The following is a 20,978-nucleotide window of genomic DNA, read 5'->3' as shown; positions in this document are numbered from 1 at the left end:
CACTTGTTCTGTTTTCTTAAAATATATTTGTATATATGCACATATGTGCATATGTATTACCTACATGTATTTATGCACATACTTTGTTGTTTAGTAGCTCAGTCCCGTCCCTCTGGCAAGTTCCTCTGTCCAGGGACTTTCCCAGACAAGAATACTGGAGCTGATTGCCATTTCCTTCTCCAGGGGCGGGCGTGGGGGGTGGGGGTGGGGGTCTTCCTCACCTAGAGATGGGACCTGTGTCTCCTGCATTGCAGGCAGATTGTTTACCACTTAGCCACCCAGAAAGCGAAAATATGTACATTTGTGCTGTGTTGCGCTTAGCCGCTTCAGTCTTGTCTTGACTCTACGACCCCATGGACTGTAGCCCGCAAGGCTGCTCTGTCCACGGGATTCTCCAGGCAAGAATAACTGGAGTGGGTTGCCATGCCCTTCTCCAGGGAATCTTACTGACCAGGGATCTAACCGATGTCTCTTACGTCTCCTGCATTGGCAGGCAGGTTCTTTACCACTAGCGCCACGGCCAGATCCCATATGTACATATAAATACGTGCAATTTCCCTTCAGTATTTTTGAAAAGGTTTATTTACTTGGGGTTTGTGGCTTCCCTCATGCCTGCAATGCGGGCGACCTGGGTTCCATCCCTGGGTTGGGAAGATCCCCAGGAAATGACAACCCACTCCAGTATTCTTGTTTGGAGAATCCCATGGACAGAGGAGCCTGGTAGGTTATAGTCATGGGGTCGCAAAGAGTCAGAGACAACAGAGCGACTTAACTTTCTTTTTTTTCTTTCATTTATTTTTTTAGCAAACATCCTTCAACGGCCTAGTCTCTGGTGTGACACGCCTTACCCTTCAGGCACAAAAATGGCGCCTCAGCCAGGCGCATGCGCACTTGTGGAGCTCCAGGGCGCGCCTCTCAGGCAGAAAGAAGCTTGCGCGCCTCCAAGCCAGACGTGAAAAGGAGTGCCTCCTTGGAACGCGGCGACACACCACTTCCCGTCCGTCTGGTTTAAGAAGCCCTCACTTTGTGGATCTCTGCGAGCAACTAGGTGAGTGAGGGATTCCTTTGGCTTGTGACTGGAGTGCCTGAGGCTAGGCTCTGTCTGCTTTTAGTTCCAGAAGTTCCTTTCCTGCTCTTTGCCACAGTGTGCTTTCCTTTGAGCGTGATTTTTCTTCTTTTCTTTTTTTAATGACTTACTGGGAAGCACTTTGCTATTTTGTCACTTGTTAATTATTTTCAATAACTTGAAATTCTCGGAGAACTTGACCATTGGTGGAATTCATCGTGTCTCGTTCCTCAGGCTCGTGGTTGCAGAAGGTTTGCTGGATCCAAAGAGTCCAGGACCCTTGACTGCGGAGGACGGAGGCTGCCGAGTGCGTCTGCCCTAGAACCCCGCACTCCTTTCCCGTTCGGCGTGTGGGGAGGTGTATACCGCCTTAGAAACAGCCTGATCATCTCCACCGAGGACCACCTGCCGGGATGTCCAAAAGGCCCCGCTCCCAGTTAGAGCAAGACACCCCAGGAGGTGTCCGCTGTGAGACACGCCCGCAGCCACCGCAGCTGTTCCGCAGTGGTGACCAAATGGCGGTTTGTGGCCACAGCCTCCCGCCCCAGGAGCGTGGGAGTCCCGTGGTGGTGAATGAAGTGCCAGAGGCGGCCGAGAAGTACAGGGTAAGCTTCGTACAGATCCCAGACCACCCTGCCATTTTGGCTGCCTCCTCTTTTCATTAATTACCTTATTTGTTTGGGGAACAGGTATTCTGATCCTTCAAGGCCATTCCCTTAGTTGATGTTGATCAACGGAATACTAGATAAGTACCATATGCAGACCTTCCACATGTAGTCAGGGCTATTGGCCTTTCAGTTGTCTAAGGTTAGGAATCTAGCTGTTGTAAAGCAATTACTGTGATATATTTCTCTGCAGAAGTTATTCCAGGAGATGTTGGACACATTGAAGGAGAAACTTGAAGCAGCTAAAATCATACTGGCTGATGAACAAGAAAGAATGGTGATGATGCAGGTCAGTGCTTATCTTGATTCTTGGGCGGAAATTACCTATAATGTTGGCTAGCAAATAACATAAACAGCATCATAAGACCAATGGCACAGCAGGAAAAGTTACTTAAAAATCCATAGGTAGGAAAAGTATTAATTTCTTCATGTATAAAGAGCTCTTAAAAGTCAATAAGCAGGGGACTTCCCTGGAGCTCCAGTAGTTAAGACTGGACACAGTTCCACTTCAAGGGACATGGGTTCAGTTCCTGTTCAGGGAACTAAGATACTGCAACAAAAACAAAATGTCAGTAGGAGAAGACTAGAAACTCCATAGAGAAATGATCAAAGACATGAGCGCTTGCAGAAAAGCAAATGCAGATAATCTTTTGAGTAGACTGAATTGGTTCATACGCTCGTGTTAAGAGAAATACAAATTAACTATATTAAATTTGTTAGGGAGATGGCATTTTTATACCTTATTTATAAATATAAAAAAGACTGATAATGCAGTTAACAATGCTGTAGGAGATTGAGCATCATTTGTACTTTGGATGTGGCAGTGTAAATCCTGAAGGCATTTAAAGGTCAATGTAAGAATTTCTATTCGGGGCGTGTCAATTAGGAGTTTGGCATTGACATGCACTGCAGGAGGATTGCAGGCCGATTCTTTACTGCTGAGCCACCCAGGAAGCCCTAACATATTCACAGTACTATATATAAAATAGAAAATTAACAAGGACCTACTCTAAAGCACAGGGAACTATAGTCAATATCTTGTAAAAGTCTGTTAAGGGAACAGAAGCTGAAAAATAATATATAGACTGTAAGAGGGTGAGACCACAGGTAGGGAGTACCTGAAGGGGACTGTTTGCAATATTCAGGGCCACGTGATGGTGAACTGTGGCGGGAGGGGTAGTGGAAGTGGTGAGAACAGTCAGGGTCTTGATAAATCTTCACTCAGTAGTGTCATGAGGTTAAATATGGTCATTTTGTTGTGGTTGTTTTGGCTGCATCATGCTGCATGTGGAATCTTAGTTCCCTGACCAGGGATCGAACCAGTGCCCCTTCAGTGGAAATGCAGAGTCCTAACCACTGGACCTCCAGGGAAGTCCCTAAATACAGTTGTTAAGCCAACTACTCCCAATATATGTCTCTAGCTCAGACTTTCCAAGTAGTGGGCTTTCATGTCCAACTTTCTGCCTAGTATCTCTCCTTGGATGGCTGACTTATCAAAATCAACATATCCTAAACTGAGTTGCTGATACACTTCCCCATGTCTAGAATCTGTCCCATCCATAGTTCGCATTTTATGTTTTGGCAGCTCTGTTCTTTATCTAAAAACCTTGGGGTCACCCGTTGATTCCTCTTCTCTCATCCACTGTCCAAAGCATCAGCAAAAGCTGTTGGTCCTACCTTCCAGTTTTCCTGATCTCCTGCTCTTTGGTCCTGAAGTTGTGTAGATTCCTCAGTTTCCTGTCAATGAACATGTCTCTATCTGCATTTCATGTTCTAAAATTGTGTTGATACCTTGGCTGATGTTGACCCTGAAATTCCCTTTGTCCTTTGTATCTATGCCTATTATTTCCTCTCCAGTACTTTCTATTTCCTTGGGTTTATATTAGAATTATAGATGGAAAAGGATGTCTATAGTATTTAACCTGAAATCTCATTTCTGTGTCTATGATGAAGAAAGAGGAGCAGAATTTTAAAGAAATGATTGAGTCTGAATATAGCATAAGGATCCGGTTGATGACTGAAGAAAATGAGATGAATTTGCAAAGCCTGCAAGGCAGATTCAACCTGAATTTAAGACAAACCAGTCAGAACCAACTGATGGAGTTTGCCACGAACCTAAAGGAGAAGTTCCAGGAAACACTACAGGTGAGATATGCAACGTGGCATCCTTACAATATTTGGGAAATGAAAGAAAGAAGAGCTAAAATGTCACAACCACTGACAACTATGCTTTTATTAAAATAATGTGTATATATATAGTCACCCCACAGTTCTATTCCTGATAATTTGTTTTGCAGATACATTTGCATGCATATAAAAAGACACATTCATAAGGGATGTTGTAAAATGATTTCAGTACAGAGCCATGGCTTAGAGAAAGTCTCTGAAGCCAAACCGATGTGATTCCTAACTGGGTTCTGTAATTTACTAGTCTCATTGGCCACTTTCCCTGGTGGCTCAATGGTAAAGAATTCACCTTCGTTTGGTCCCTGGTCTGGGAAGATCCCCTGGAGGAGGAAATAGCAATGCGATCCAGTATTCCTACCTGGGAAATCCCACAGACAGAGGAGTCTGGTGGGCTACAGTCCATGGGATCACAAACTGTTAGACACAAATGAATGACCGAATGACAATAGGTGGCTTTAGACATTCTGCTTAAGCTCTGGCTTACTTTCCTTAGATGTAAAATGATAATGGCCCTGAGTTCATAATATTGTGTGATAATCTACATGAAGCTCTTTAAATAGTGTTTGTACATGTGTTCATTATTGTGTAATGTAAATGTAAGTTTAAGTGTTGTTATTACTTTAACATTTGTTGATAGCAGGAGAGTGGATTCAACCTGTATCCATCAATATTGGACTCATGAAATGCATTGTATAGGACATACAATGGAATGCTCTTTAACCTTTAGAAAAGATAACATGGCTTTAATATGTATGGATAAGGAATGCTCTCCAAGAGCATATTATCTATTAAGAAAAAAAGCAAGTTGCCAGATCAGCAGTGGAATATGACATCACTTGTGTTAAGAAAAAAATAGCATGAACATTCTCATACGTGCCTAGATGGAGCATCTTTGCAAGAGTAGGAAGGAACCTCGTATCAGTGGTTTGATTATGTTTTTTATTATTGGTTGAATTTAATATTTAATTAAATTATAGTAAGTCTTAGTTTTAATGAAGGAAATAAGAAACTTCCTGAACAAAACTGAACAGCCAAAAAAAGAAAGTGACCTGTTTTAGGTCCAAGTTGTGAACTGGTTAAGTAGATAGAAGGATACTGTCCACATCAACATAGATACAGTATGTCAGAGAATCAAGGGTCTGTTGAGGTGTCTTGCTTGACACAGAGGAATATCCTGGCCTTACCCAGTTACGTCTGTTTCTGGGTTGGCAGGCAATAGAGTGGGTTTTTAACGAGATGGTTGAATTAGCCAGTAAGAGAAACTGCCAGTTGTTGAATAGTAATAAAGAGATGCTTCTGCAGAGACTGAACTTTCTGGGGAGAGAGAACATGAAGAAACTGAAGGAGAGTGAAGTCAGGCTTTCTGAACAGATCTGCAGCCTCCAGCAGATCACCACAGAGCTCGAGAGGAAGTGTAGGCAGCCTGCCTCAGTGTTGCTCCAGGTAAGAGTCTGGAAATAACCTTCACTACAGTATTTGAGAAATGAGACGTGGATAGTACTCATTAGGAGTCAGTGCTAGAATACAGTACCCAGTGATCTTCAGGCCTACTTGAAGACTGTCAAAAGCATTATGACTCATCCTAAAATCATAGTATGTACAGAGCTGCTTCACTGATCAATAGTTAAGTTTGAATTGACATGCCCTTTACTAGGGTAAGTGGGCTTCCCCAGTGACTCAGTGGTAAAGAATCTGCCTGCAGTGCAGATTTCCAGCCCTGGGTTGAGAAGATCCCCTGGAGGAAGAAATGGCAACCCTCTTCAGTGTTCTTGCTTGGGAAATCCCATAGACAGGGGAGCCTAGTGGGTATACTCCATAGGGTCACAAAGAGTTTGTCACGACTCACTGCGTGCGCGCACGCGCCCACACACACACAGACACACACACACTGGGAGTAAGAATGCAGAGTCCAGAGCATTCAGACTCAGCACACACACACACACACACACACACACACGCAGAGTCCAGTGAGTGCCAAGGCATTCCCAGTATTGTATATTTTAAATTTTGTTCAGGAGCATGCTTTGGGACTTCCTTGGTGGTTTGGATGGTAAAGAATTTGCCTACAATGCAGGAGATCTGGGTTCGATCCCTGGGTTGGGAAGATCCCCTGGAGGAGGGCATGGCAACCCACTCTAGTATTCTTGCCTGGAGAATCCCATGGACAGAGGAGCCTGGTGGACTACAGTCTGTGGGATTGCAAAGAGTCAGACACGATTGAGCAACTAAGCACAGCACAACATGGTTACCATTTTCAATAAGTACATTTTTATATTTTAAAGACTATACAAAAAAAAAACACTATTCAGATGCACTTGGACATAAACAGTTAGGTTCTGTCGTAGAGCCAAGCCTCGTTCCAGACGGCACAGACAGGTGTGACCCAGTTACGTTCAGTTCCTGACCTCGTTCCAGCCACCGTCCCCAGCGTCACAGGCTAAGTTCCTGCCGCCCCCAGTATAGAAATCAGGTAAATGGGCAGAATTTGAATGAGGAGCATCCTCTATGTGAAGTAGAGAGGATTATTTCCCTTGGGAATATAACAGTGATTTCAAGCATTTTTTTGATTTCCTGTTCAGTGTTGAAATTTGATATCTGAGAATTAGCACCATGAGGCTGAAGAAATTACTTGGAAATCGAGTTTTGTTATTATGAGAGAAAATATTTTCATGAGGACAAGTCACAAAAGGCTTGGCTCAAATACCCCCTAGTAATTTTTTTCCTCTTTTTTCATCCTATAGAATGCAAAATATGCTTTGGAAAGGTAAGTTAATCATTTTGGAAACATTTGGGTCAGATTGACAGTCTGATATGTGAGCACACAAGGGTGGAGTTTTGGGATGCGGGTAGCAATGAGAACCACCTACTGGATGGAGGAGCCTGAGGTCTGCATGGATAACTGAGATTATCATTTCTTTAACAGGAGTGAGTCACTACTATATCAGTTTCTACAGCCCGCCCAAATCACAGACCTGAGTTTGTGCCAAATAACAGGAATGAGCAAAATGCTCAAAGTGCTGCAAAGTAAGTTGACACATGTCCATGATCACAGGACATTTTATATTTGTATAAATTCCAGACAGCTGAAGGATTTAAAGAGACTCTGTATTTGCAGATATTTCTCCCATGGTTTGTATTTTCGTATACCTAGTAGTATCTTTTGAAGAGCAGAAGTTTTAGATTTTGAAGTTCAGTTTATCATTTTCTTTCCTATGGTTTGTTCTTTCTGTGGCCTAAGAAATTTACCGCAACAAAGATTTCCTTCTAGAAGTTTTACAGTTTTAGTTTTTGCTCTTAGGTCTTATTCATTTGAAGTTACTATTTACGTACTATTCAAGACATGGTACAGCTCTCCTCCTTTTTTGTATATATGTGTATTCAGTTGTTCTAACATCATTTGTTGAAAATCACTTGAAAATGAACAGACCTGTTTTGAGTCTAATAGATTCATTGATCGTTATTTATACTTTTGGTAATATCATACTGGCTTGATTGATTATTCTATAGAAAGTCTTAAAATTGGGCACTGTGAGTTCTCCAGATTTTTTCTTTAAAAATAATTTTGGCTACTCTAAATCTTTCTCCACATAAATTTCAAAGTGAGCTTGTTGACTTCTACAAAAAGCCTGCTGGGGTTTTGGTTGGTGTTACACTGAGTCTGTAGAACAACTTGGGGATAAGGTGATATATCTCCACTTATTTAGGTCATCTTTGATTTCTCTCAACGGTGTTCTATAGTTTTCAGCTAATATTGTACATATTTAATTAGGCAGATACGTAAGTGTTTTTTAGTTCTATTAGTGAAATTAAATATCAGTTTATTTCTTCCTTTCTAGTCTGTAAGCCTTTTCTGTATTTTTCTTAACCTATTGCACTTACTAGGACCTTCAATGCTTCAATGTAATGGTGAATAGGAGTGGTAAGAATCTTTTTCTTGATCTTAGGGAGAAAAGATTGACCATTAATGTTAGCTGTAGGTTTTTCCACAGCTGCCTTTTGTCATGTTGAGGAAGTTCCCCATCTATTCCTGATTCAGTAAGATTTCGTATCATGAACAGATGGTGAACTTAAGAGATGTTTTTGTCTGTATCTACCAAAATATCCATTTTTTCTTTGTTAATGTGAATTATGTTTGCTTCATATGTTGAGCCAACTTTGCATTCCCAGGATAATGTTTTATCCATTTTATATATTGCCAAAGTGTATGTACTTTGGCAAGTGTTCTTTTAATGTTTTTAAAAGAATTTTTGCATTTATGTTAATGCATATTTTCTGTAGCTTTCTTTCCTTGTAATCATCCATTGGCATTTTAATACTTTATTTTATATTTTAATATTAAAAATTTTATATTTTAATATTAAAATTTCAATATTTTAATATTTTATTTCTAGATAATCTTATTTAGTTGTCAAACCCACTTAGTCTTGCTTTTTTTAGTTTCCTGTATTCTATAGGACTAGAAGTTTTTCTTTTTTCTTTAAATATAGAAGTAAAATTTATTGTAGAGTTTATGCCTGGCAATTCCAGTAAGTAAAGTTCTTCAGATTTTTTTCTGCTAGTCTCACTTTGAGTGTGTGGTTAATGATTTTTTTTCAATAGTGAGCTTTCCTTTTTTCCTTAGATATTATTTTTATAAGTTCTTTTCAGATAGGAATAAAAGGTGTACATTCTTCCAGAGACAATTTGCATTTATTTCTGCCAGTCTTCTGAAAATCCTAGGATCTTGGGACAAGCTGAAATTTAAAATTTAAGGCTTGTGGTTTTTAAGACCACTTTAATACTGATGTGAATTAGGTCCAGAGATGCATCTTCACTTGCCCATAAAAGTTTCTAGTGGATTAGGTGGTAAAGAAAAAAATCAATGACTGCTACAGTTTTATGGCTTGACCAACTATAAAGTGATATGTTCCACTAAAAAGTAGAAACTGGGAAGGGATAGGTTTGGAGTTCCATTTTGGATGGAGAATGTTTGAAATTCCTGTGTTTTGTCCAGCTGGTATTTGTCATCTTTTTAAAGGAGTAAGTCATGAACATATCAGTTCAGTTTAGTCCCTCAGTCGTGTCTGACTCGGCGACCCCATGGACTGCAGCATGCCAGGCCTCCCTGTCCATCACCAACTCCTGGAGCTTGCTCAAACTCATGTCCATCGAGTCACTGATGCCATCCAACCATCTCATGAACATATAGAAGATATTTAAAACTGAGGCTAAATGAAGTCACTTAGGGTAAAAGAATATGCAGGGAGTAAAAAGGAAGATCCTGGGCCGATCTCTGAGAAGTCACAATATTTAGAGGCTGAACAGAAGGAGATGAGAAGGACCAGTTAGAGATATGAAGACACCTACCACTTTCAGTCAAGTATGAGAAATCACAGTGAGCCTTCTTGACTTCAGCTTGATTTTTCTGGAGGATTCTCACAGGTTTTCAGGCCTCTAATATATTCACTTTTGATTTACTCAGTGTTAGGGTCCTGCAGGCAGCAGTTCCCAGATGTTTCTGCTGCGCCCTGGTGATATTTAAGATAAGGAAGGAAGTTCAGTCACAGGCCAGAGTCATGAATCAACTGCTCTATAGGAGACTCCAGTGCTCCCGTTGGTTCCAGGCTTGGGGAAGATCTTTAGGGAGTTTAGATTTGAGTCTCAGGTGATACTGGGCCAGGACTGGGTGTCAGGTCATTCTTATGGCCTGGCAGAATTCCTTTCTGGTTTGAGAGGTGCTTTTCAACTCTCCGTAGTCCATTATTCATTGTTTTGTTCTTCTTCCTCAGATTGACCGCATCTCCTTCCATTATCTTACTGACTTTGTTTCTCTGTGATGTCCATTTGTTTAAAAATTTTATTTATTTGTGTATTTATTTTTGACCGCGCTGGCTCTTTGTTGCTGCACACAGGCTTTCCCTAGTTGTGGGAAATGGACTTCTCCCTGTCGTGGCGTCTCTTGTGGTGGGACCCCGCTTAGGCACATGGGTTTCAGTAGTTGCAACACACGGGCTCAGTAGTTACGGCTCACAGGCTGAGTTGCTCTGCAGCATGGGGAATCTTCCCGGACCAGGGGTCACACCCATGTCTCCTGCATTGGCAGGTGGATTCTTAATCACTGGACCACCAGAGAAGTCCCTCCATTACTTGAAACAGAGCTCAGAGGTCCCTTCATCTGGACTCTCCTAGATTGCCTCTCCAGTATTTGTGGCTGAGACTGGTGCCATCTCATTAGGAAGCCCCTGATGTTTGAAGTCATCAGTCACTGGCATTGACGAACCCCTCGGGTAACTAAATTTCTTTCTCCCTGCAGGACCTATAACTTTGGACCCTAAAACAGCTCATCCCTATCTGGTCTTGTCCGAGGATCTAAGGAGTGTGAGACTTAGAAACGTGCAGCGGGGTGTACCCGGTCACCCTGAGAGATTTGATTTCAGTGCCACCGTGCTGGGTGCGCAGAGCTTCACCTCAGGGCGGCACTACTGGGAGGTGGACGTGGGCAGGGCGGCGCAGTGGCAGCTGGGCGTGTACAGGAGCTCCACCGTCAGAAACAGCTCCGGAAATAAGGTCTTGCTCACAGGATCTCTCATGGGAACCGATCACACCTTCTGGACTTTCCCCCCTTTCAAAAGGGTCTCCTTGAGAGAGCAAGTGCACAGAGTTGGAGTTTTCCTGGACTACGAGTATGAGCAGATATCGTTCTATGATGCCACAAAGAGCTCCCTCATCTATAATTTCTCTTATCTCGCCTTCCAGGGAGCTCTCAGGCCTATATTTTCTCTCAGTATCTCCAGTGGAGGTGTGAATTCAGACTCTTTGAGTATCTGCCTCCCTCATGTTTCTCCTTGTAGTGATACTCTTAGCCCTCAGCCCTCTTCGGTGTGAAATCTAATAACCACGAGAGCCCAGAATGTTACAAGCATGACTTTGTATAAATAATTTTTCAAAATAAGCCAGTAGAAGATTTTTAGCACTTGAGTTGGAGCCCAGTTGAGCACCCCAGAGCTTTTGCATTCATGTAGCCCATAGCCTCGCATAGAGTCGGACATGACTAAAGCAGCTTAGTGTGAGGGCACAGCACGGCTTTCGATACCCTTTTCATGGAAGTGGTTGGATTTAAGCTGAATCATGAATGATAATAACTAAAGGACCCCATGCTAATTAGAACAGCAAGTGCCTATGTAGTGTAAGATTGGGAAATTAGAGAAGAAAATAGTCTGGGATCCTTAGGACTGGGTTAAGGACTCTTGAGATTTCAGAAAATAGAATTGGGTATAATCAAGACTTTAGATTTGAGAATGTCATCAAAGTGACATGTGGAATGGAGACATCCTATTCCTGATGTTGCCAAGAGTTCTATCATCATTCCACATGAAGGACAACTTAATTTCCCCGGATACCTTATCTTGGTGGGGAGGATGTGTTTCAGAAAATGTGAGTATTTCCAAGTTGTTTCAAGTATTCTATTTCGTTCTTATAAGAAAATTAAATTTCTTAGAAGAAATTAGACAGTTTGATGCTTTGTAACGGTGTCTTGTGTTTGCCTTTGTCTTTCTCTATTTGATCACCCACTGAAAATTTTTTTCTGCGGCCTTGCTCGGGGGTTCGTACAATGCTAAGAAGACAATGAAATATTTATTAGAGGGACTTTTAATGAAAGGTTTATCATGCTGGATCTCCATGTTTTTAACAGCCTGTAAGTGTGTATTAATCCTTATTATTCGAATGTAGAAACTGAGGCTCAAAGGTGATCTTGGCTGAAGTGTTTCTCTGCAAAGCAGCTATACTTGATATAATGACAAATACTGGAACATCACTGCACCAGTTACAGCTTCTTATATACAAACAACAGTTGCAATTTATAAAAATTCTGTTTACTTTTTTATTTTTAGTTTCTGGCTATGCTGGGTCTTTATTGAGTGCAGGCTTTCTCTAGTTACAGCGAGTGGAGGCTATTCTTTACTGTCACTGCAGTGAGTCAGGGCTATTCCTTATTGTAGTTCCAGTCAGCAGGGGCTCCTCTAGTTGTGGTGCTCAGGCTTCTCATTGCATTGGCTTCTCTTGTTGCAGAGCTCGGGTTCTGGAGTGTGGACTCACTAGTAGTGATGCACAGGCTTAGTTGCCCCTCGGCATGTGGAATCTTCCTGGACCAAGGCTTGAACCCCCATTGCCTGCATTGGTTGGTGGATTCTTAACCACTGGACCATCAGGGAAGTCTTTTTTTTTTTTTTTTTTTTTTAATGTTTTGGCCACATTGCAGTGTGTGAAACTTCTCTCACCAGGGATCGAACCCATGTCCCCTGCTGCAGTGGAAGCACAGAATCTTAACCACTGAACCCACCAGGGAAGTCTGCGACTTTATATTTATTTGGACAGTTCTTTGATTGCCTTTCCATGAGATTTAAGTACCATGCCTATTTCTGTTCATTCTTTTGTGTTAAACAGTCCTTAGACCATGAATTCTCAAATATGTATTGTAAATGAGGAAGAAAGCATTAAGTAGTGCTGTATATTATGGCGCTGGGTAAGTGACGCTTAGAAGTTAAAAGTCCTGGAAGAGAGCTGCACTCGTGTCAGAACCAAAAGGTCAATAAACAGATTCAGGCGAACTGGTGGTTGAGTTTGTTACAGCAGCCACAGTGAAGTACCACAGACTGAGTGGCTTACACCTCAAAAGTGCCTTTACTCGTAGTTCTGAAGGCTAGCAATGACGGTGTTGGCAGGTTCGGTTCCTTCTGAAGACGGCTGCATGCCTCTCTCCTGGCTTCTCGTGGTTGGCTGGAAATCTTTGTTCCCTTACAGATGTACCACTCCCCTTTTCTGCCTCGGTCTTCACGTGATGTTCTCCCTGTGTCTGGTCTTTGGCCTTTAAAAAAAATAAATAAGGGCATTAATCACATTGGATTAGGGGTTCACCCTACTGTATGGGCTCATTTTAACTTAATAGTGACCCTGTTTCCAAACAAAGTACAAGGAGTTAGGAATTTTTTCTTGGAGGTGGGTGGTGGTATAGCAGTTGAAGCTTATGTGTGTGCTAAGTCACTTCAGTTGTGTCCAGCTCTGTGTGACCATGTGGACTCCAGGCTGCCAAGCTCCTCTGTCCAAACAAGAATACTGGAGTGGGTTGCTGTGCCCTCCTCCAGGGGATCTTTCTGACCCAGGGGATCTTTCTGACCCACATCTCTTAATGTCTGCCTGCATTGGCAGTTGGGTTCTTTACCACTAGTGCCACCTGGGAAGCCCAAGGTGGGGGATGACAATTCAACCCACAGCATAAGGGTTAATGTAAACATAGTCTTTCATGTACAACAGCGAGTTTGTAAATTCTGTGTATCCTATAAGCACCTGAGGTTTTTTTTTTTAATCCCAGTATTCATCACCTCTTACATTCCCCCACTACACATACATAAATTACATCAAGATCTCTGAGATTAGGGACTTCCCTGGCAGTTGCTGATGGCTCAGACGGTAAAGAATCCACCTGCAATGCAGGAGACCTGGGTTCTATCCCTGCGTCAGGAAGATCCCCTGGAGAAGGAAATGGCAACCCACTCCAGTATTCTTGCCTGGAGAGTCCCATGGACAGAGGAACCTAGCAGGCTATAGTCCTTGGGACTGTGAGTCAGACATAACTGAGTGACTAATATTTTTTCCGGCAGTCCAGTGGTTAAGACTTGGCATTCTAATGCGGGAATGCAGGGGTTGCAAGTTCAGTCCCTGGTCAGAGAGTTAAGATCACACATCCCTTGTGGCCAAAAAACCAAAACGAAAAAAACAAAAAAGATTTCTGGAATTGGAATCTAGGCATCACTTTTCCAAAGCTCTGTGGGTGATTTGCAACATGCAGCCAAGATTAAGAAGTAAGTTTAGTAAAGGCAAACAGAGAACAGCTGATTTGGTCAGTGACTACACCGCCTTTCGTGTGGCTTGTAATTTTAATCTGTCAGAGGTGCTGGATGTGTGGTGCTAGTGCTGGGGGGTCAGGCTGTTAGATCAGAGATCAAGGTGAGCCTGGACGCCTTCCTTAGTAACAAGCATGTGTAGTTCACATGACTGGGACTGCCAGTCAGCCTGCTCTCTTAGGAAGATTGTTGACTGGCTCAGGGGCAGTTGGAAGGTACTCTAAGAAACTATATGTCTTGGAAAACTGGACTCAGTAAGAGCTAGGCACTCTCAGGCCATTGGAAAAAGCTTCCAGTGGTTTAGAATAGGGGTCCCCAGTCCCCAGAATCAGGCCACACAGCAGGAGGTGAGCAGCAGGGGAGGGATATATGCATAGCTATTATCTGAATATATATGTATATGTATGTCTGTATTTTAAAGAGAATGAGGGGGAGACCAAGGCTTCCTTCCCACTGATTCTGCATTATGATGAGTTGTATAATTATTTCATTATATATCACGGTGTAATCAGAATAGAAATAAAATGCACAATAAATGCAATGCATTTGATCATCCCCAAACTGTCCCCCTTCCCCCACCTGGGTCCGTGGAAAAACTGTCTTCCATGAAACCGTCTCTGATGCCAAAAGGGCCGGGGACCACTGCTTTAGAACACCTTGGGTTATCCCTCGACACTGGGAACATATCTACCCTTAGAACATTTCAAGTATGATAAGTGTATGTTGGGCAAAAAACTTAAGTAAAAAAATGCAGTTCCATTCTGTAGTTATAACTTGAAATGACTTCTCTGTCCCTATATAGATCACTTAAGTTGTGAGACTGTTTATAGCTGAACTGCTAACACATTTCTGGGATGAGCCCAGGAAGGCTCACAGCCCATACCGGTCTAGACCTACTAGCCTCCGCTGGGAGTCAGGGCAGTCTGCTTGAAATAATCTGGGGTTAAAAGAAGAAAAGGTAAGTGACCTCACTGCAGTAATTCTCTTAATCTTGAATAAAGATAAGGAATTGGGATAGAGGAGATAATGAATTCATGGAGAATGGGCAAGTGGTTTGAAACTTTGATTTCTTGGAGTGCCTGATTAGAATGTGATAAATGCCATCACTGGTACACTGAAGTTAAAAAGCACATGGATGGGAAATGAAGACAGTTGGCATTTTATCTGTCCTGACCGATGGGAAAGTATACAATGGAGTGGGACATTTGCCCTGAAGAGAACCAAATGTGAGATGAGAAACTCACCGCAAGTGAGAGGAATTATGTGCAATAGATAAATGTGGTACAGTAACAAAAAGATTGAATTTAAGTATTACATGTTAAAATTTAAGTTGGTATATCTACTGTCTGCAAGGTAAGGTTCCAAATGCTTTATATGCATTACCTCATCTGAGTCTTGTAACTCTGAGATAGATGTTGTTTTATTGAGTCAAAAATATGCTAAAAACCTAGAGATAGTGTTACAAACTCTTGAAAAACCAGGCTATTCATTTCTTTCCACCCAGATTGTATCTCCTTAAAGGTATTCAGTGAGATCTGAGATTGACTGGAGGGGAAGGTGTGGGAAGTTGAGTAACGATATGAAAGTGAAATCCATGTTTCTCGAAAGAAGCAGTTGAGGACTTCCCTGTTGGTCTGGGTCAGGGAACTAGATCCCATATGTCGCCACTGAGGGAAAAAAAGATCCTGCATGCCTCAATTAAGACCCATAAGACCCAGCCCAACCAAATGAGTAAATATTTTTTTTTTTTTTTAAAGAAGCAGTCTTTGGAGATTTAATGTAAAATTGTTTTCCTGGAAAGTATTTGTGTATTTGTATAATATTTTGAAACGTTATGTAAGCTTTTTTCCCCCCTAAATGAGTACTTAGTTTTGTGTTCATCCTAATGAATATTCTAACCTGGTAATCTTTAGTGTATATGTGGGTGTTGTTTCAGATAGTACTGTAGTGATTCCAGATGCTGGTGGGTTTTCTCTTTGAAAAAGGGAGTGGTCTAAGCATTGTTGTCCAGTTGCTAAGCTGTGTCCATCTCTTTGTGACCCCATGAACTGCAGCACAGCAGGCTTCCTTGTCCTTCACTATCTCCCTGAGTTTGCTCAGACTTGTGTCCATTGAGTTGGTGATGCCATCCAACCATCTCATCCTCTGTCATCCCCTTCTCCTCCTGGCCCCAGTCTTTCCCGGCATCAGGATCTTTTCCAGTGAGTTGGCTCTTCACATCAGGGGGCCAAAGTATTGGCATCAGTCCTTTCAGTGAATTTGGTGGCAATCTCCTTATCTCTGTGGTCTGTGACATTTCTGAAGCTAAAAGCTATTTCTGTGTTTGATGTTGAGATTCAGAACTTCAAACATGTGAATTTATTTCAGGGACTATAAATGTGAACTTCCTCTGAGAATATGCTTTCTTTATTTTCATTATGGAATTTCTTGGCTTGTGTAGGTAGAGGCGAGGGTACTAGTTTCCTGGACGATTTGGGGAACTAGACGAGGTATATGACATACCAGCCCTCTTTTCAAACAGTTTAAAAAGTACATGTGAATATCCAACAGATGTCTTGCCTTTCCTAGTCAGAGCCAGCTATATTCCCAAATGTGCCAACCTCATGTTTTATGTGAACTTCACAGGTTCACTTTGTCTCAATTTACTTTGAAAATCACTGGCCCCTTTAGTTGGTTCCCATTCTGTGTTCAGCAATACCTTCAATATATATCCCAGGTCAAACTCTTAACCAGGTTCCCTCTTGCCATACGAGTCTAAGCTCTTCTTTCTTACCTAGACTAGCATGGCAGCCTTCTAAGTATGGCTTTCATTCTTGCCTTCCTCCATCTGTCTTTCACAAAGAAAGCCCTCTCCTGAATATTCTATCTCGTCCTGTCTCATTTTCTTACCTCTTACTCTCCATTATTTCCTTTATAGCATCAATCATTACCTGAAGTAATATTATTTAATTTATCTTTCTTCCCTCCGTGGCATGTAAACTATATCATGGCAAGGACTTTGTAAGAATGGTGAATAAGATAACCAACAAATATTTATTAGGTGATTTCTGTATGCTAGGTATTTGACATGAGAAGACAACTCAGATACCTGACATCATTAGTGGATGAAGGCCAACCTTAGAGCTTTGGAGTACAGTTTTGCTTATTGGGCTTCCCAGGTGGCTCTTGTGATAAAGAATCCACCTGCCAATGCAAGAGACATGAGATGCGAGTTCGATCCCTGGGTTGGAAAGATCCCATGCCCTACTAGAGAAGGGCATGGCAACTCACTCTAGTATTCTTGCCTAGAGGATCCTGTGGACAAAGGAGCCTGCTGGGCTATAGTCCATAGGGTTGCAAAGAGTCAAACATGACTGAAGCAACTTAGCACACACATAATTGCTTATTTTTATTTTTTGTAAAGATGGCAGCTCCTAATGAAATAAACTCCTCCAGTGTCATTTCACCATCCAGTTTTACTGAGTATGTCTCTCAATACATGATTTTAAAAATCTGAACTCGGTGTTTTCTGTTTGTCGCTGTTGTTTGCACAGCATTTTATTCTTGCATGGATGGAATATAGTAATCCTGGCCTTAGGGGCAAAGGTCACATAAAGTTTCTGCTAACCAGAGGCTATAGCTACTAGATTAAAAAATAGACCGTTACAGGTTGAAATTGTGTATAAATTAGAAATTCTAAGAGCCATTTCCAAAATTCTCCATGGCTTGCCCATGAGTGTCAAAATCCAAATTCTCTTCAGCCCTGTTTTAGTTAATGGTTTGTCAGCTTTGAAGCACTTGCCGTTTTTCTCATTGGGTACATTTCTCTAAATGAGAGTTCTTATGCAAGGATCAGAACTCTTCTGTCATTTTAAAAAACTAGGTCCAAGAGAAGAAGCTACCTAATATCACTGAGTGTCCAAAAATATATATTGGCTGGTTGAGAACACAATGGGTTCTCCCCCTACCGCAGTGGGGGGTTAGTGGCTTTTCTTTTTGTTTGACAGTGCAGTCATACTTTCATAGAAGATACTTAAAGAATGTATTTTTCCTTTAGAAAAGATGTCTTTATTTACCAGTGTTTCTCTGGTGATTTAAGAAATACTTGTAAAGTGAACGACAGAGACCAACAGTAAGAAGTAGAATTTAAAGGAAAACTTCAGAACTCATTAAATTATCCTCGGAGAGATGAAAAGATTCTAGAAATAGTGTGTTTCTATTAAAAAAATTTTTTTAAAGAACTTAACCATATGAAAAAACTATAGTAACGAAATTCAGATAAAGAGTTTGAAGGAAAAAACCTCCCACAGGAGAGAACAAGAAGATGAAAAATAGCTGAAAAAGCAAAGGTAAATCAATCTATTTATATCTATCTAATCTAGGAACTTTGCCGCCTGACCAGTGGGAGTTCCAAAGAGAGAACAGAAAGTACGGGAAGGACAGGACAATTTCAAACAAATTTTAAATGGATGGGTTTTACATTAAAGGGGCCTCTTAGAAGCCAGGGTGCTGAGTGAAGACATACACACCAAGGCAAAACATCAGGGATAAAGAGAAGACCCTAACAACGTCCAAAAGGAGAGGAAATAGGGTGCAGATGTAATTTTCAGAATGGCTTTGTACTCATCAATGTTGATAGTAGAAAATGGAGGTCAAAAGGCTATAAGTAGAGTCTCAAATAGGGAAGTTAGTGAAGACTCTTAACATGATTTTAGGGCCCGAGTCAGATAATTTTCAAGGTGTGTTTTGCAAGGCGGAGGACTGATGGAAGTTGAGCCACAGTTATGACATCAGAGCACAGGATGTTCCTCCCAGAAGGCAATGTACCTAATGAGGTACCTAATGAGTGTGATGCTGCTGTTTCTGCTTATCAGGCTGTTCATAGGCTTGTCTTTCAGGAGTAAATTGCCTAAAACCAATTGTTAAATTACCTTTGTTTGGTCTTAAGTATTAACAAAAGTGTGGGCCATTAGGTTGTTTTTAGTTCCCATTTTTCGTTTTTGGCTTCTGGGCCCGTGGGATTTTAGTTCCCTGACCAGAGTTTGAACCCGAATCCCCCGTCTTGGAAGCACAGCATCCTAACCACTGAGCTGCCAGCAAAGTCCCATCAGTTCTCAATTCTTAGATAAGAAAAATTTTCCTAGTAGTTTCCAAGGGACTTCCCCTTACCTTAACCAGTATGTTTCTGTACATTTCATATGCAGAGATAGAGCAACATGGAGCAAATGTACCCAATGAGAATACTTCTCTGTATCTGTGGGTAGGTGGTGAGATACAGGGTCATACAAAAATGGGATCATTTTAAAGATGCTACTTTTTTTCCTTTGTATGATCCAAATAATTAGTTCCATTTTTCTGAGAGCCATTATTCAGCCTCCTGTTTTCTTACATTAAATCAGTGTGTGTGCATGCGTGCTCGGTCGTGTCTGACTCTTTTCAACCCTGTAGACTGTAGCCCACCAGGCTCCGCTGTCCATGAGGCTCTCCAGGCAAGAATACTGGAGTGGGCTGCCATTTCCTCCTCCAGAGGATCTTCCCCACCCAGGTACTCAACCCACTTCTCCTGCGGCTCCTGCCTTGGGAGGTGGACTCTTTACCACTGTGCCACCTGGGGAGCCCTCATGTCAGTGTGCGTCTCTTTTCATCTAAATCTCTGGAGATTCTTTTGTGTTAGTTCTCTTGACTTATTGCTCTCCTGGAGCCTGCAAGCCAATTATTACATTTTCAGGAATACTGACAGTCAGCTGACATCATGTTCATACCTTGAGATCCGTCACACTGGATGTATTCACACCACAGAAGTCAGTGAGTGCTCCCCTTAGGGCTGCACACTCCCAGCTGGCTGCCAAACACTGACTAGTACACCACTGCCTGTGTGTCCCACTCTTAAGTATTTCGTTTTATAAGTAATTTTTCAGGAAAACAAAAAGAATGGTTGAACTTAGCTGTTCATTTGCTATAAGAAATGCCGTTTCTTATAAGCCCTCTAAGGTTATGAAACCAAAAAATGTTATGAAAAACATTGAGTTTTAAGTTTCCATGTGTTTGGAAACTGTGCTCAGTTAGATTTTGATATTTTTTGACTCTTGTACTTTAACTCACCTGGCTGCTACCTGTTCCTTTTTTTCTTTAGCTCTATGTTTGTATTTTATCCTGGAGGATAGCTGATTAACAATGTTGTGATAGTTTCATGTGAACAACAAGGGGACTCAGCCGCACACGCACGTGTCCGTTCTTCCCCAAACCCCTCCCATCCAGGCTGCCACGTACCACTGGGTACAGTTCCCTGTGCCGTACGGTAGGACCTGGTTGCTTATCCATTCCTTAGTTATGTCTTTGTCTTCAAGATCTCACGAGCCTTTGAGTAAGCTGACTGGCTGGTGCAGAAAAGCTGATGAACTCCCGCTGGAGATCTTCTTGCCCATCTGAGTAGTTAAAAGCTTCATTTGTAGTCAGATCATTTAAATGAGAATTCAGATGACAACACTGTTATCCTCTGAGCTCATTCTGTGTTGTACTTCTGCTTATGCTTTTTCCAAAATCACCTTTCTACCTGTCCTCCAGTGTGGCTTTCAGAACATCTGACAAACACCTGAAAAAGTGCCTGGTAGCTGCTTAGTATTGGTGACTTGTGATGCAATTAGACAACTGCCAAATTATATATGAGGCAATTTCTTAGTTCCCTAGGACTACCTGCTGTGATAGATTATTACACACTGACCGACTTAACAGATTTATTCGCTCACAGTTCTGGAGACCAGAAGTCTGTGTTTTGGTAGGATGTGTTCCTTCTTAAGGCAGTAGGGAAAATCTGTCCCAGCCTTTTCCAGCCTCTGATATCCAGGCAGTGCTTTCTTTTCTTTCTCTTTTTTTTTAAGGTGGTCCTTTCTTACAGCTGCATTGCTCTACCTCTGCCCCATCTTCAAATGGCTTCCTTCCCGTCCTCCGTGTCTCAGATAAAGACACTTGCCATCGGATCTACTACCCATGGAGTTGCCTAGATCTGCAAGGACCAGATGGTCACAGTCACAGGTCCTGGGAATGAAAGCATGTACATACCCTGATTTTTTTTTTGGTTGCACTGGGTCTTTGTTGCTGTGAGTGGTTTTTCTCTAGTCATGTCAAGTGGGGGTATCTGTGTTGCGGTGCATGGGCTTCTCACTTTGGTGGCTTCTCCTGTTTGCAGCCTCGGGCTCTAAA

General features: G+C 41.9%; 1 protein-coding gene across 1 annotated transcript; it reads left to right on the top strand.

Annotated features, from left to right (window-relative positions):
• Nucleotides 1–1,479: 1,479 nt before the first annotated feature.
• Nucleotides 1,480–11,401, top strand: TRIML2 (tripartite motif family like 2). Its single transcript, XM_027530043.1, has 7 exons — nt 1,480–1,671; nt 1,925–2,020; nt 3,685–3,876; nt 5,221–5,361; nt 6,660–6,682; nt 6,842–6,942; nt 10,211–11,401. The coding sequence occupies exons 1-7, from the start codon at nt 1,480–1,482 to the stop codon at nt 10,780–10,782; spliced, it is 1,317 nt and encodes a 438-aa protein (XP_027385844.1). The 3' UTR covers nt 10,783–11,401.
• Nucleotides 11,402–20,978: the final 9,577 nt, after the last annotated feature.

Source organism: Bos indicus x Bos taurus, chromosome 27 (genome assembly GCF_003369695.1).
Source record: "Bos indicus x Bos taurus breed Angus x Brahman F1 hybrid chromosome 27, Bos_hybrid_MaternalHap_v2.0, whole genome shotgun sequence".
Taxonomy (NCBI): Eukaryota; Metazoa; Chordata; class Mammalia; order Artiodactyla; family Bovidae; genus Bos; species Bos indicus x Bos taurus.
This window is presented reverse-complemented; position numbering and strand designations above follow the sequence as displayed.